The sequence below is a fragment of the Hippopotamus amphibius genome, chromosome 10, assembly GCF_030028045.1.
Source record: "Hippopotamus amphibius kiboko isolate mHipAmp2 chromosome 10, mHipAmp2.hap2, whole genome shotgun sequence".
Lineage (NCBI taxonomy): Eukaryota > Metazoa > Chordata > Mammalia > Artiodactyla > Hippopotamidae > Hippopotamus > Hippopotamus amphibius.
Genome location: NC_080195.1, coordinates 87,048,721 through 87,062,918, shown reverse-complemented (window position 1 = coordinate 87,062,918; position 14,198 = coordinate 87,048,721). Strand labels below are relative to the sequence as shown.

At 32.7% G+C, this 14,198-nt stretch overlaps 1 protein-coding gene across 12 annotated transcripts in view; it reads left to right on the top strand.

Moving 5' to 3' along the window:
• Positions 1-14,198, top strand: part of ROBO2 (roundabout guidance receptor 2) — a 570,793-nt gene that overhangs the window by 445,998 nt on the left and 110,597 nt on the right. For 9 of the 12 annotated variants that reach the window (XM_057696195.1, XM_057696204.1, XM_057696198.1 and 6 more), the window contains one exon: positions 3,683-3,694. The exons of the other annotated variants lie outside the window; for them this stretch is intronic. In XM_057696195.1, coding sequence (XP_057552178.1) covers positions 3,683-3,694 — 12 coding nt within the window. The remainder of the gene's footprint in view (positions 1-3,682; positions 3,695-14,198) is intronic. 12 annotated transcript variants of the gene reach the window in all.

Below are 14,198 nucleotides of genomic sequence, written 5' to 3'. Positions count from 1 at the left end.
TTAACTGATGTCTCCTCATCCCATCCCTCGTGATAAGGAAGTTGGCTGCAGTTTACAGCCATGTCTTGGTTGCATCTCACCCTGTTTAGTCAGACTGCTTAGCCTTGTGCAGCTTTACTCACAGAAGTTTTCATAAAATTAGGAGAAAGGCTTGGATGAATTTGGATTGGCAAAAAGTGTGTCAGGGATTCTCAGACTGGTCCTCCAGCTGGTAAGAAAAACGATTTTCGCCAGACATATGATTTGGGCATCATATCATTAAAAACAAAAACAAAGCCTTCCTCCAGGTAACTATTAGGAGACATTCACTCTGGATACCTGGAAAAATATTTGTGATTTCCAAACTTCTCAATCACTTCATTCCTATTCCACTTAATCCATTTTCCCCCATCCAGACGTTCTAGTGTGGACTTAAATACAAAATAAATTTAGACAAAATTAGCAAACTAGTTGCTTAAAAAAGATTTTCATTCCCAATTAGTTAACAGATCATAAAAAGCTATGATCATATGCCAATTGAATATATATACTGATAATATATGATCAAAATCTGAAAGCCTTTGTAAGCCTCTTTAGTTAACCTACATTTTCTGGTAGGTGATTATATATTTATATACATTTATTTGCTTTGATCTAGTCAGTCCTTTGCAAAAGCAATTCACTTGACCATATTTCCCCCAAAGTTTGTTTGTTTGTTTTTTCTAAAGTAAGTGGGAAAAAAAAATAAACAACTAACCAAGAATGTTCCAGTCAGAAAATATTTGCTGACTAAACAAATGGTGAGAAAATGTGATGAGTTGTTTGTAGAAGCAGTAGGGTTCCTTTTATACTCGAATGCTTGGATGAATGAGATTTGAAGTGGTCTGTTTGCTTTAAGATCTTTCCCAGCTAATTGTTTTCATAATTTGTTGAAAGTTTCAGGTTTACCATTTCATTTAACAAAGCATGCTCTTCCTGGATGGATGTTTGAAGCTAACTTTCAAAACTAATAGAAAGAGTTGTTTGTTTTCAATAGGATTTTTTTTTTAAATCAGCAAACCTTAATGGTCTCTCCCCTAATCTGTGTCCTGTGGATGGATTAGAGTGTTTAATCTGTGTGGTATGTATTTCATCTAAGACTGAAACCTCAAAAAAAAAACAAAAACAAAAACAAAAAAAAAACAGGGTTAAAGAATAAAAATCTCCATAATATAGTAGAATGTGGAGTAAAAATTGTTTAAAAATAATTTTTTACCATTAGGAAAAGCGGTTGGGATTTCTCATGCTAAGAGGTTAACAGGAAGGAAAAAAAAACCATTATCTACAGCTTATTCTTTTTACACTCATTTTTCTATGCTCATAAATGAAATGTTCAGCCCATCTCTGGATTGTTTTATTAGAATGAGGTCAACTGACCCAAGAAGCCACATTCATTTTCATCCATTTAATGCAGGGACACAGTTTAGTTTAATTTGCTGATTTTGAAAACATCCACCTGCTGGGTTTTTTTTTTTTTTTTTTTTTCCAGGATGAAATGTTGCTGTGTAATGAAGAGAAGAAGTTTTATTGTGATGCTTCTGCTAAAATTTTATCACAATATTCACCTTAGTCAGTTTGGGAAAAGAGAAAGAAGTTTTATAATCACAATCTGAAACAGACTTACTCAGTTGTTTTCCACTTCAGAAATACGGTGAAAATAGACTATAAAATTAAACTTAACAGCAAGTAGCTCCCTTTTCTGACTTGACAGACATAAAATTAGAAACAAATAATGATAAACAACAATAAGCCTCCTAACATTTATATTCTAATCAAATATTTCATGATCTAACAGAACTTTTTAAAGTGGCTCTGAAATGAGTGAACATAAACTGCATATTTATAAACACATTTTTTTCCCATTTTTCAGTTGCTTAAATTGGCTTTGCATAAATCAAGGCTTCATTGGGAAAACTATCTTAGTTCTAGAGCAATAAAGCTTTAATTTTTTTGGAATTTCCCTAAACTAAGTAAAACAGAAATATATTTTATTTCTTTAAAACATGATTTCTCACCATGGATTTTACTTTTCCTCTCTTTACAATCATGGACTCAAAATGCCATTTTGTTTCTAAAAGAAACATTATGTTTCAGATTCAGCTTGAGGTGGCACCTGACAAATGCGTATTGAAAAATGAAAGACAAATTTCTTTTGCTACTAGACATTGGCAAAATCAAGAGAAATCTCATCAGTTAGAATAAGGCACAACTTTATTATGTTAGTCTGTTGTTTTATTCTTAGTATTATTTTTGTGTGCCCCCCCAAAACAAGAAAGAAATTATTGTGCATAATAGTTCAACTTCCTTTCTCCCTCTAGCTATAGTAAACCCACTATAGACACACTAGAGTTTCACCAAGCCAGAATTTTCATTCAGCTGCTATAATTGCTTTATTTTTCTTTTAATTGTCTTACCCTCCTTTAATTGTGAATCATATTCTAAGACCATGAATCTCATAGAGAAGAAATTCCAGTATAGTTTCAAAGACTGCACAGAGCTAGAATTGTGATGTATTTGTTGAGTGAATGAATGCCTATAAATATGATTTCAATGGCTGTATCTATCTTACCATGCCCAACAAGACATCAAAACAAAACTACTCATAAGTTCGAGAGTTATATTGTGTCTGCACTGGAGCTTTATCCACTGGGATATGGGTGAAACACTTGTTTGTTGAATAAATTTATGTTTTGAAATGTAAGATTTCATAAAACCTCAAACTACTAAGTCTATTTCTTCTTCATTTGAATAATGGGACCATATGTTTTATATTTGTCCATTGCTTTTATATAAAGTGCTTTACTATCTAAATTGATTTGGCATTATTCTTTTTAAAGAAAGTGTTATTAAGCCCATGTGTGTCTCTTACAATTTCTGTGCATTAATAAAGGGGGCAGCCTATTACAACTGATTTTAGTGATTGAAAGTTATAGAATAATAAAAAAACAGTAATTTGTTGAAGCAGCAGTTTGAAAGCCTTTCTCAGTGTGAACAAGAATCAATTTGTCAGTCATTGTTTCCTGCCCTCTGCCAAAAAAAGAAAAGAGCTTAACAGTAGTTAGAGAGCCACTCAGTTCAAATCTCTAAGGATGTTCCAACCTATTTGTTATATTTTCATTCACCCTGTCCACGGATGAAAAGTGATGTGATCTTAACTTATTACTGGCTGAAACGCAGAGTCAGGGGCTTTTCTGTAGTCCTTGTAATGGTTCTGACTAACCATGCTTAAAATCCAATTGCTATTTAAATCAGACAGCAAGGCCTTCTTTTATTGACATGACATTTGCTAGTCTGTGACTTGAATAGCTATATTCAGCAGGTTCTTAACTTTGGGGTAACACAAGGCTGTTTAACTCTAAAAGGGTCTTTGAAATAACAACTATAGTAAGTGATGATGACAGACCTCATGTAAAGTATCTCTCAAATTGCTTAGAGTTAACCTCAGCATGCAAACTAATTATTTTCTTAGATTTCTATTTTACAATGTTCAGTTTTTATCAAGCTAGGACATCCTGTTCATACTTGAATAATGAGACTAGAAATCACCCTACTGTCCATACTTGAATGTAACATTACACATCATGCATTCTGATAATTTTCTTTTCTTTCTTTTTTTTTTAATTTCTTTTTTTATATTCTCACCACACCATTGTAATGTCTACAGCTCGCCCTGTTGGTAAGTAGCCATCCTTCTCTCCATTTCGCATGGCTTTGTACAATGCTTCATAGTTCATGCATAGTAGGATATGACAGAATGAAATGCATTTGTTCACCGCTGCTAACATATTACTTGAGGGACTGTCTGCTGTAAAAGTTGCTCCTGACATTTTCATCACTTTACCAAACTATTTTGTAGTGACTTTTTGCTACGTGGCAATGAATAGGTAACAATTTTCATATAAAAGAATATATGAATGACGAATATTATACACTTCTAATGTTTCTTGAGAAACATACAATACTTTCTTTTTCTCATGTGTATAAAATATTCAGTTATTATTTATGTTTGATATTCATTAAGATAAAAGATTATGAACTAAATTAAGAAGTTCTGTTATTTTATGCACTTTTATTTTAAGCTGCTTAGAGTCTCCGCTTTGTAAGGGTATTTTTTTCTGCTGCATACTTATTATCTGCATGCCTACTTAAACAAAATTTAGTAGAATGCTTCAAGTTATTGGTACGTTGATGCTTACACTAAGAGGAAAAGGCAGGGATGAGCTGTGTTCTTTGGCATGAAAAGTTGTTTGAATATATCTCATTCTTCATTTGGCTTTGCAAAACTGAAGTTAACAGCTTGCGCTTGTAGTAATTTGAGTGATAATTATTTGTAAAAAATAAAATATTTTCAAATGTATTGATTAATAAATTTTCTGCATCTCTTTTAAAATTTAGCTTAACCTACCAAGAAATGTGTTTGAATGAAAGAAATCTTGATAATTTTGTTATAAGTAAATATATATAGGCATAAATAGATGAGTGGGTGAATGAAGAATTTATTACGTTGCTTCTTTGACATACCAAGAAATACTTCAATAAGTTATTCAATTTGACACAGCTTAATAAATGGTCCACCTAACTCCAAAAGCTTTCTTCATATACTGGCTTGACATTGTTGACATCTGATGAATAGTCATCCAGACTCATAACATTTTTCCCCGTTGGCTGAAACAGTCTCACACATTCTTGTTATGTAATATATTCTTGTATGAAGAGCAAATACAGTAAATAGAACTGTGGCTTCCCAATCTGAATTTCTGCTCTGCCATTTCTGGGCAGTACTTCCTTTGTCAGTTATTCAACATCCCTACTCCCCAGTCACTTCCCCTATAAAACGGAGGGAAAAGCTCTGACTTATCAAAACTGGAATAGGAGTCAATTGAATTCAAGATCGATCATACATGTGACAAAGTTTTGTATGCCAGCGTTGGTTAACACATTCCTAGTTTCTGAGACATACATTATTTCACATTTCAATATTTTTGAAATATACTTATAGCTTATGATCTATTTGAACATAAACTGCAGGCATTGTTTCTTAAAACACAATTATTGGGGCTTCCTAGGCGGTGCAGTGGTTGAGAATCCGCCTGCTAGTGCAGGGAACATGGGTTTGATCCCTGCTCCAGGAGGACCCCACATGCCGCAGAGCAACTAAGCCCGTGTTCCACAACTATTGAGCCTGTGCTTTAGAGCCTGTGAGCCACAGCTGTTGAGCCCATGTGCTGCAACTACTGAAGCCCATGTGCCTAGAGCCCATGCTCCACAACAAGAGAAGCCACAGCAATGAGGAGCCTGCGCACCACAACAAAGAGTAGCCCCCACTCACCGCAACTAAAAAGAAAGCCCTCACACAGCAAAAAAGACCCAACACAGCCAATAAAATAAATAAATAATTAATTAATTTTAAAAAACCCCACAATTATTAAATTGATCATGCTTTTTACAATTGATGCTGTGAGAAAATTAAGGACTATATTATAGTTTTTAATCCTTTTGCATTCGTGAGAATTCATATTAATGACAACTTTATGTATCTATGGTATGACATCTAAAATTAAGAACTAAATGGGAAAGAATAAGATAAGAACTTTGCAAATTAACAGGAAAAAATCACATTTAAATTATAGAGCTTTATATATAGAAACCCTATGCTGATAAACCAGGACCACTTGATTTGTATTATTTCACAAGTTCCCGGAACATAGAACAATATGTTAATAATTTCCAATATATTAAAACTCATGAATAAAATAATATTGATTAGAAAATTATATACACCAGGTATTGAAATATATTTGTCACCTACAAGATTTCAAAAGTTATTTGTTTTTTATTCTTTTTTGAAATGATTTCTTAAATTCCCATTGGAGTGGAACTAAAGAATAGCTTCTTGACACATGGTACTTTATTCTGGAAAAGTCTGTCATTTCATACATCGTTCTTGAATGACTTATGACAATGTTCAGAAATATGAAAAACTATGCTTTAAACTTGACAACCACTATTAATTTGGGAAGCTGCATGTTTGATGTGCTTTTTTTTATTGGATAACCAAAGAAGAGACTGATAATGAGAAAATTAACCTGCTTTTTCTTTGCATCCACTTTTTATATCAATTTTAATTCAGGAATGATAGATATGCCAACTTTTATTGTAGGGTTAGAAGGTAAAAATTTAGTAAAATCATGAATTAAATATTCAAATAATAGAAAACTGCATTATTAATTTTTGTCACTAAACTAAAAGTTTTTAAACTTTGAAACTCTTATCAATAGCATAAATGGTATCCTACAAAGTAGAAACCACAGAAAGAGGAGGAAAAATCCATCTTTTGATTCTAGTGTAAATTATGTGAAGAACTATGTACCAAATACATAAAATTTAGAGAAAATTCAGGGGGTAGTTAAAGCTTTTAAAAGGAATTTAGAAATGTATGCATATTCTGGAATACTTACAGATTCAGAAACCAGTCACTACATTACATGCAAGATGAAACTTGATTGTGTGGAAAGCCAGTTTAGAAATCTTTAAAAACCTCCAAACTGGATGACTCATAAGCTGCATTTGAGTCAAAGAATTGGAAACTATTTGCAATTTACAGTTGGAATAAACACCTTCTTGCCTGTACTTTTCAGCGTGTAAGAAAAACTCTTGATTTTGAGGATCCTCAATGTGGGAAATCTTACTGAAAGCAAACAATCACATACTTGCCAGTGGAGGAAATTAGTCTCCAGATTTCACTTACTCATCTGCAATGTCACCAACACCTCAAACAGAGTCCTGGAATCTAACTTCCCTAGTTGCTCTTTACCACAAAATCTAGACAAATGCCACTTTGATAATTAAAAATCCACCAACCCTTCCCGTGGTTTTGACTTTTTACTCTTCCGAAGGCATTATTTATATGAGAAGCAAAAGTACATCCTAGGACATAGTTAACTCTGAATGCTGAAATATTCATTTGTTTGTTTGGAAAACCCTTTTGATGAGGGAACTGACAGAAGAAAAGGGTCTAAATAGGGATAAATATCTTGCTTCCTATACCCATCTGTCTTATTTTCTATTGGAAGCCTTTCCCAAGCTTAAAAATAAAGAACATCTATTTTGGAAACGGGCAACACATTTTTTCCTAGCAGCCACTCAAAACATGATGAGTAATTTGGAAAAGAACTGTCAAATCTACCAGCTGCCTCGCTTGTGAAGCTGAGGCCTGCTCTATTTTGTGTCTTGTGTACCATATGCTAGATGCCGATTGCCTCCAGTATGGAAACTAAAAGCTGAGTATATCAGGTGAAACTCATTTAAAATATCAAAAACAAATTGACAGTACACAACTTTATGGAAACTTCCAATTATTTCTTAATTTAGTGACTCAAAAGTATGTTTCTTTTTATAGAACATAATTGGCCACACAAGAGCCTATAAGTATTGAGAAATAACTATGTTTTTGGCAAAATTCCCATCTATTATTATTATTATTATTATTATCATTTGAAGGAAGCAGCCACTATTCTAAACAGAAATCTGTAGGGACATATTTTTTCAATCTTTTAACTGCTTAAACACAAAAATTAATATATCCTCATTTTAGAAAGCTCTCTTTTGAGTTGAAGTGGAGTGTTTTATAACATGCTCTGAAGCATTGTACTGAGGCCACCAAAAGGTCCAATAAAAAGTGAGTGACTGAAAAAAATGCATTCAGAAAAAATTATGAAGCAGATAATGCATTAAAAATAGTGCAACTGGTATGTTCAACACTCCAACACTCTACCCCACCTTGAAATTTGGAAAATTTAATGTGCTAGATATAATTTAACTCAATATTGGAAATATTCCAGTTTTTTACAACTCAGAAACTAGGTGGATGTTATGTATGAATCCTTTCATGTCAAGATCCACTTTTCTGCAGAAGGCATCCTAAGTATCTTGGAAGGAAACCTCTACTTTTATTCTCTGCAGCCTTTCTTCTTTGGGCAAGCTATTACCCCATGACCTGAGGTGATCATCTCTCTCCTAGGAGCCCTTAATGTTTTCTGCACCTGGCACTAATCAGCTACTTTATGCAGAGTCCCATTTAATTTTTATTAAGCATCATGTTTTTCATTGCTCCATATGTTTGGATTAAATTGTAGGTTAAAAAATGCATTCTATTTTGTCTTGCATATTCTAACAGAGTTCCCATACTGTGAAACGTTTAAAATATCTTTAGCTAATGCTAATTTTTAAAGTGAAAAACAAGTGCTGGTTACATCTCATGCTTGGGTGGTTTTAGTCACTGCCTTGATTCTTTTGGAAGCGCCTTGTGTGTTTGACAGTGTCTGTTCAATACCTCTAATTTGAAGGGTAGGTATAAAATTATTGTCATACTTTCTTTTCTCAGACTTTGGTAAAAATGTTTTATTATCTTTGTATTGAATTATACTGTAGTGAAGTGCGAGGCTTACAGAATATTTTTATCCTCAGCTGAGATGCCCTTTTATGAGTACCAATGTGAATACCAATGTATTCCCTTTTTCCGTAACTTTGCTGGGTTATTCCTTGGGCCTGACCACCTGGTGTCCAATATTCCTAGGACAACACAACCCCTTGAATCTGCAGGTTCATGTTTTAATTTACTCTATTTCAAAATGGTTTCTTCTGTTTTATCTCTGAATATTTTTTCTGTCTCACTTCTTTTTCTCAAATACATCAATTACATTGGCTTTCCTTTGTCTCAATTCCATATTAGTTAACTTCTCTATAATAATTTTGAAGTCATCATTCTTTCTCATTGTATTATTTCTTAATGCCTATTTATCACCTTCCTAACTTTTTCAATTGCAGTTATTATTTTCTCTTATTTCTAAAATATATTATATCTCTTTAATTTAACTATTTATTCATTTCCTTGATAAGCTTGAACGAAGTATTCCTCTTCTTCACTTGTGTTTTAGCCGCTTTCCCCCTTTCTGAGATGTTTTGTTTGTTTCTTTTTTTAAAGATAGGCCCTGTTGTACGTAATTCTATTTAGACTATGGACAACTATTTATTCTAGAGTATTTCTGTGTTCCCTTGGGTTACTTTTGGACAATGTAAATGCTTTATCTCCCTTTGATTAATTGATTATGTTCTTTTCTGTCATTAATTAACTAGTTAATATACAGTTTGTTTTATTTTGTTTTACTAGATACAGTTTTAGTTCCTATTTGATTATTAATCATCTAGTTAACTGCTGAAAACTAGGATTTACATGTTTGGAGAAGAGAAAGTGAAAAGTATCAGCATCATTCAGTAACCTCTACTTGGACTCTTATCTTGAATATTTTTTTCAAAAAACATGCTATTTTCTTCTTGGTAAGCTAGTGATTCTAGTAATACACAGCAAATCACTTTATGTTACAAGTTCATATGTATTCCATATGAAACCCTCTTCATCTTCCTTCATACTCCCTGCTTTGTAATGAAGATGGTTTTTAGGTGTACTAGTTTTCTACTACTGCATAACAAGTTACCACAAATTGAGTGACTTAGCACCCATTTTTTAGGCCACAGTTCTGTACATCAGAAGTCCAACCAGGCTCAACTGGGTCCTCTGTTTAGCACCTCACAGGCTAATCAAGATGTTGATCAGGCTGAGCACTTCTCTGGAGATTCTCCAGAAGAATCCACTTCAGAATTCATTCAGGTTGTTGGCAGTATTAAGTTCTTTGTGGTTGTAGGATTGAAGTTCCCATTTCCTTGTTGGCTGCCAGCCAGAAGTTGCTCACAGTTCACTTGCTAACCTTTGCACTTGGCTGCCACAGCCTTCAAAGTCAGCAGTGATGCCTTGTTTCCTTCAGGTGCTTTGCTTTGTATCTCTCTCACTTCCTGGTCTATCAGCTAGAGAAAATTTCCTGATTGAAAGGTCTTATGTGATTGGGTTAGACCTCTAAACTAATCTTAAGGTCCCTAAGACCTAGCTTAAGGTCAACTGATTAGTTACCTTAATTACATCTGCAAAATCCCTTTTGTCACATAACATAACATAATCATGGGAGTTACTCCAGGAAGTGAAGGTCATGGGGCCACCTTAAATTTTCACCATCCGTAGTAGCCTTGGCTTTTCTTTCCTTCAATACCTTTTCTCCTGACTTCTGAATTTTACTTGGTTATCTGCAAAGTCATGTCTAATATTTCCTAAGTCTCCTTCTTGACTCTAAATCTCCTTTCTTTCTATCAAAGGATCATAGAATGGGCTCTCACAGTAGTGACATATAATTTTTGTGAAATTGGTATTGTTAGAGGATTGTGGTTTGGGGCTATGGTAGTTGTTCCATATTGTTCATTTCTTTTGTTGGGTTCAATAGAGAAAGGTGGAGCAATAAGCTTTTACTACATTATATTAACCTAAATATTAAAAAACTTAAATACTCATTAATTTTGGAGTCTATCCAAATGAAAATAAAATAAACACTAAATATGTTGTTAGTAGTTAAAAGTGAAGTACTATAAATATCAAATATCACAATAGTGTAAATATTCTGGCTGGAAACAGTATTATGAGATTAGTATTAAGAGATTTCACTGGCTATTGCCAGAAAGAAATAGCAACAAAATTTTAGTCGCACCTTCTAAAAAGTTAAAATTTTCACTTTTGTAAATTATAATAATTTGTTAACAGAAAGATACCATCATATATATTTATGTGTATACACTGTAAAATATATATCATGGTGTGCATTACACCTAAATATTATATGCATGACATTTGAATTACTGTACTACTTATTTAAACGTTTTAAATGTCACTCAGGGGAATAGTACATAATTAGATTCATTAAAAATACATAAACTACCAAATTAAATTAAATTTTGAGTTAAAATATGTCTGAAAGTCTTTTTAAATCTCTCTTATGGCAAACATTGCTTCCCAGATTTATTGAGGATATTATTTTCATCTCCCCTACAAAACTATTAGCTCTTTTTCATCTCTCCTACAAAACTATTATAAATACATTGTTGTGTTTATCTTTCTGCTGCCTCTAGGTCTAGCACAACATTTACATGTGATAGGGGCACGCCAAATGTCGGTGCAGTTAATTGATACACACATATACATACATAGGTAATACTTGCCTCGAAAATGTTTATGCAAGCAGCTTTAAATAGTGCTATAAAAAGATTAAACAACATTAATGGTAAGAGGCCAATCATATAGTCCCCATTCTGCTAGTAGGAGATAAAATACAACAAAAAAGAAGGCACTAATGAGTTAGGATGGTGCCTTACTAAGCGTGTAATTAATGTTATTAAGAAACATTGCAGTTGCATATTAAAATTCCGTTAACTAAGCAGCCCTTCAGCATCAGTACATTTGTTCCTTGGTTGCAAGTTTCTCCCCCCACCCCCCTTTTTTTTTCTGATTGGCATCTTCATGCAATTTTTTTCTAAAAAAATGAGATAATGGGATGTGATCAGCCTTCTGGTGGTTTAGCTGAAGTGCTGACATGACAGTTCTGGCAAGTTGACAGGTTAAGTGAGTGAAAATGGATGTTTTGTCTCACCATTTACGTGAAGAGCCGTTTTTAAGCTATGGTTTTCCCTCCTCACCTCCACACTTAAAACCTCTTCTACCCGTAATATTGAGAACTCTAGTTTTCCCAATTAGGATCTGGAGAGGATTTTTTTCATCATTCTTTGAGCTATTTTTCTTCTGCTGGTGAAAATGAGATTTTTTTTAAAAGAATAATGTAAATATTGCCTCATTTAATAATTCATTAGTTTTTAAATTAATAGTATTTTCCTTGAAAATTAACAGTCTCTTAAAGAAAACAAAATTTTATTATTTTATTCTCCGTATTTGAGTTGGGAAAGCCAAGTAGAGAAGCAAAGCTACTATTGGTAAAGGACAGTATAAAATGCGAAAATGTGATTTGTTGTTCAGAATTTGTTTAAATTTAAACTTTTTCTTAATTTATTACTTGTAAAATTCAGAAGTTTATGAAATCTGCGTGTTAGATTTCAGAATGATTTCCTGTAGTTACATGACTTCCTATACTTGTCTATAATTTAAGTGCAAATCTATATTAGTAATCTGAAATATAATAAAGTTTAAAATGATCTGTAAACATATCCAACTTTGTTACTTTATGAGTTAACTATTACATTTATTACAATATAGAAATATTTAATACCATTAGGAGATTCAATCGGACTTGCCTAAGCCAGTAAAGACCATTTACACAGAAGAATACATGCTTCCACCAGCTTAATCCTTCAGTTTAACAAACAGACTTACCCGGTTTTCTAAAGGTGTCAGTGAAGCCAAGTGATGGTAATGGTGCGTTGGTGCAGTCCAGAGAACTTCTGTCTCTTACATAATGCATGCATTTTTCTCTCTGTGAGGAACAACCTCACACCTTTCCTTTCTTGCCTACTTAATCTCAAGAGAACAAATCTATCTCTCGCTCTCTCTTTTTCTCTTTCAATGCTTTCCCCAACTGTTGGAGACAGACTGAGTCAAGTTACTCTGGTAATGGTGGGACATCCTGTATTACAACACGTATCATGTTCATCATGTTGTGTCATGCTTGATTGTTTTCATGTGAGTTTCCCCTGGTAGGCGGTAAGTTCCAGAGAACAGACATCTTAGTACACTCAGACCCTGACACCAACTAAAACCAGTAAATGTTTGCTTAAAGTAATTAAATACTATTATGAGTTACAGTGCCAACAAACATCTGAATTCATTTCTAGTACAAATTTATTACTGTGGGCTTTTCCAGTAATGTGTTGTCTTAAAAAAATTAAGGTCCAGTACAAAATGGCAATGTGGTGGAGCTGTTTATTATAACACTGTTTTTATATGCTTGCTGATGAGATCTAAATGTGCAGGGTATTTTGAAGCAAATGAGTTTATCCTTTTTTAAAGGCATTCTATTTATTCTAGATAATTGTAGAATTAGTTTATTTTTTTATATTTACATTGCTCGTTTTCAAGGAGAAGCATATTATCTGTGATTATAAAATAGAAAACATGGTTTTAATCACTGTCACAAAACATACACATACTTTTTTGTGTGTATGTCACACTTACCACCAAAACTCAGTGCCTTTGACCTTCTTTGGAATTGCCTTCCCAGTTACTATAAATGTCAATTTAGACGGCCACTTATTTTATAGTTATACTATTTACACATTTGACTAGCTTCGTGACCTACTTTATTCATCAGATTTTGAATAACTATGAGTTACTTTTAGTTTTCAATATTATATGAACCTTCAAAAATTAGTCTTCCCACAATCAATAAATTCCAAAATTGGGACACATCTTTAATCATACAAGTAAATTGAATTGAATGCAGTTTGTACATATGAGGCCTCATAGGTGGAGAGTAGAATATGACATCTAAACAAGTGAAGAATCTAAAGATTGTGATTCATTTCGGTCATTTTATTTTATTTATCTTTTTGAGCACTTTATTTTCTGTATTTAGGAAAACAGTAAACCATTTAGTAGCTTTATGTTTTCATTTTGACATTAAAAAACATATCTATAGCATATATAGAGATAGATTATTAGATTATTGTTGAAAAAAGATATAATATTGGTTTTTATTATGGAATAAGAATTTTTAATATTAGTTAGAAGTAAGGTACTGGCTGAGAAAGAAATTATATCACTCATGTAGAAGAGTTATTGCCATGGACTCAGTAAGAAAATGATTAACTGGAAAGGTAGGTAATTTAGCAATTTGATCATTTATATTCCTTAAAAATAGTGACAAATGAATAAAATGTGATTAAATGGGGTTTATAAAAATGATCATTTTAAATCCTATATCCCTAAATTATATTTTTCATTATAAATGCATTACTTCCTCTGAAATGGATTATCTGTTAATAAGTTTAAAATCAAATATTTTTATGATGTTATGCGTTTCCAGTATTATTAACAAAAATTCTTTTGAAATCAAGTGATGTGTTAAATAGTAAAAATTAAATAGAATTAAATAAGTTGAAGAAACAATCATTTATCAATTAGAAGCCACCTGTTCTGATTACTGAGTAAACATTCATCTCTTACTCCTGTTGTACATTTCATGTTAATGAAATGAATTCTTGCTGTTTCTTGTTGGTGGGGCTAAGCCTTTTTTTTTTTTTTTTTTTTTTTTTTTTTTTTTTTTTTTATTTTTTTTTTGAGCTGATAATAGGCCAGT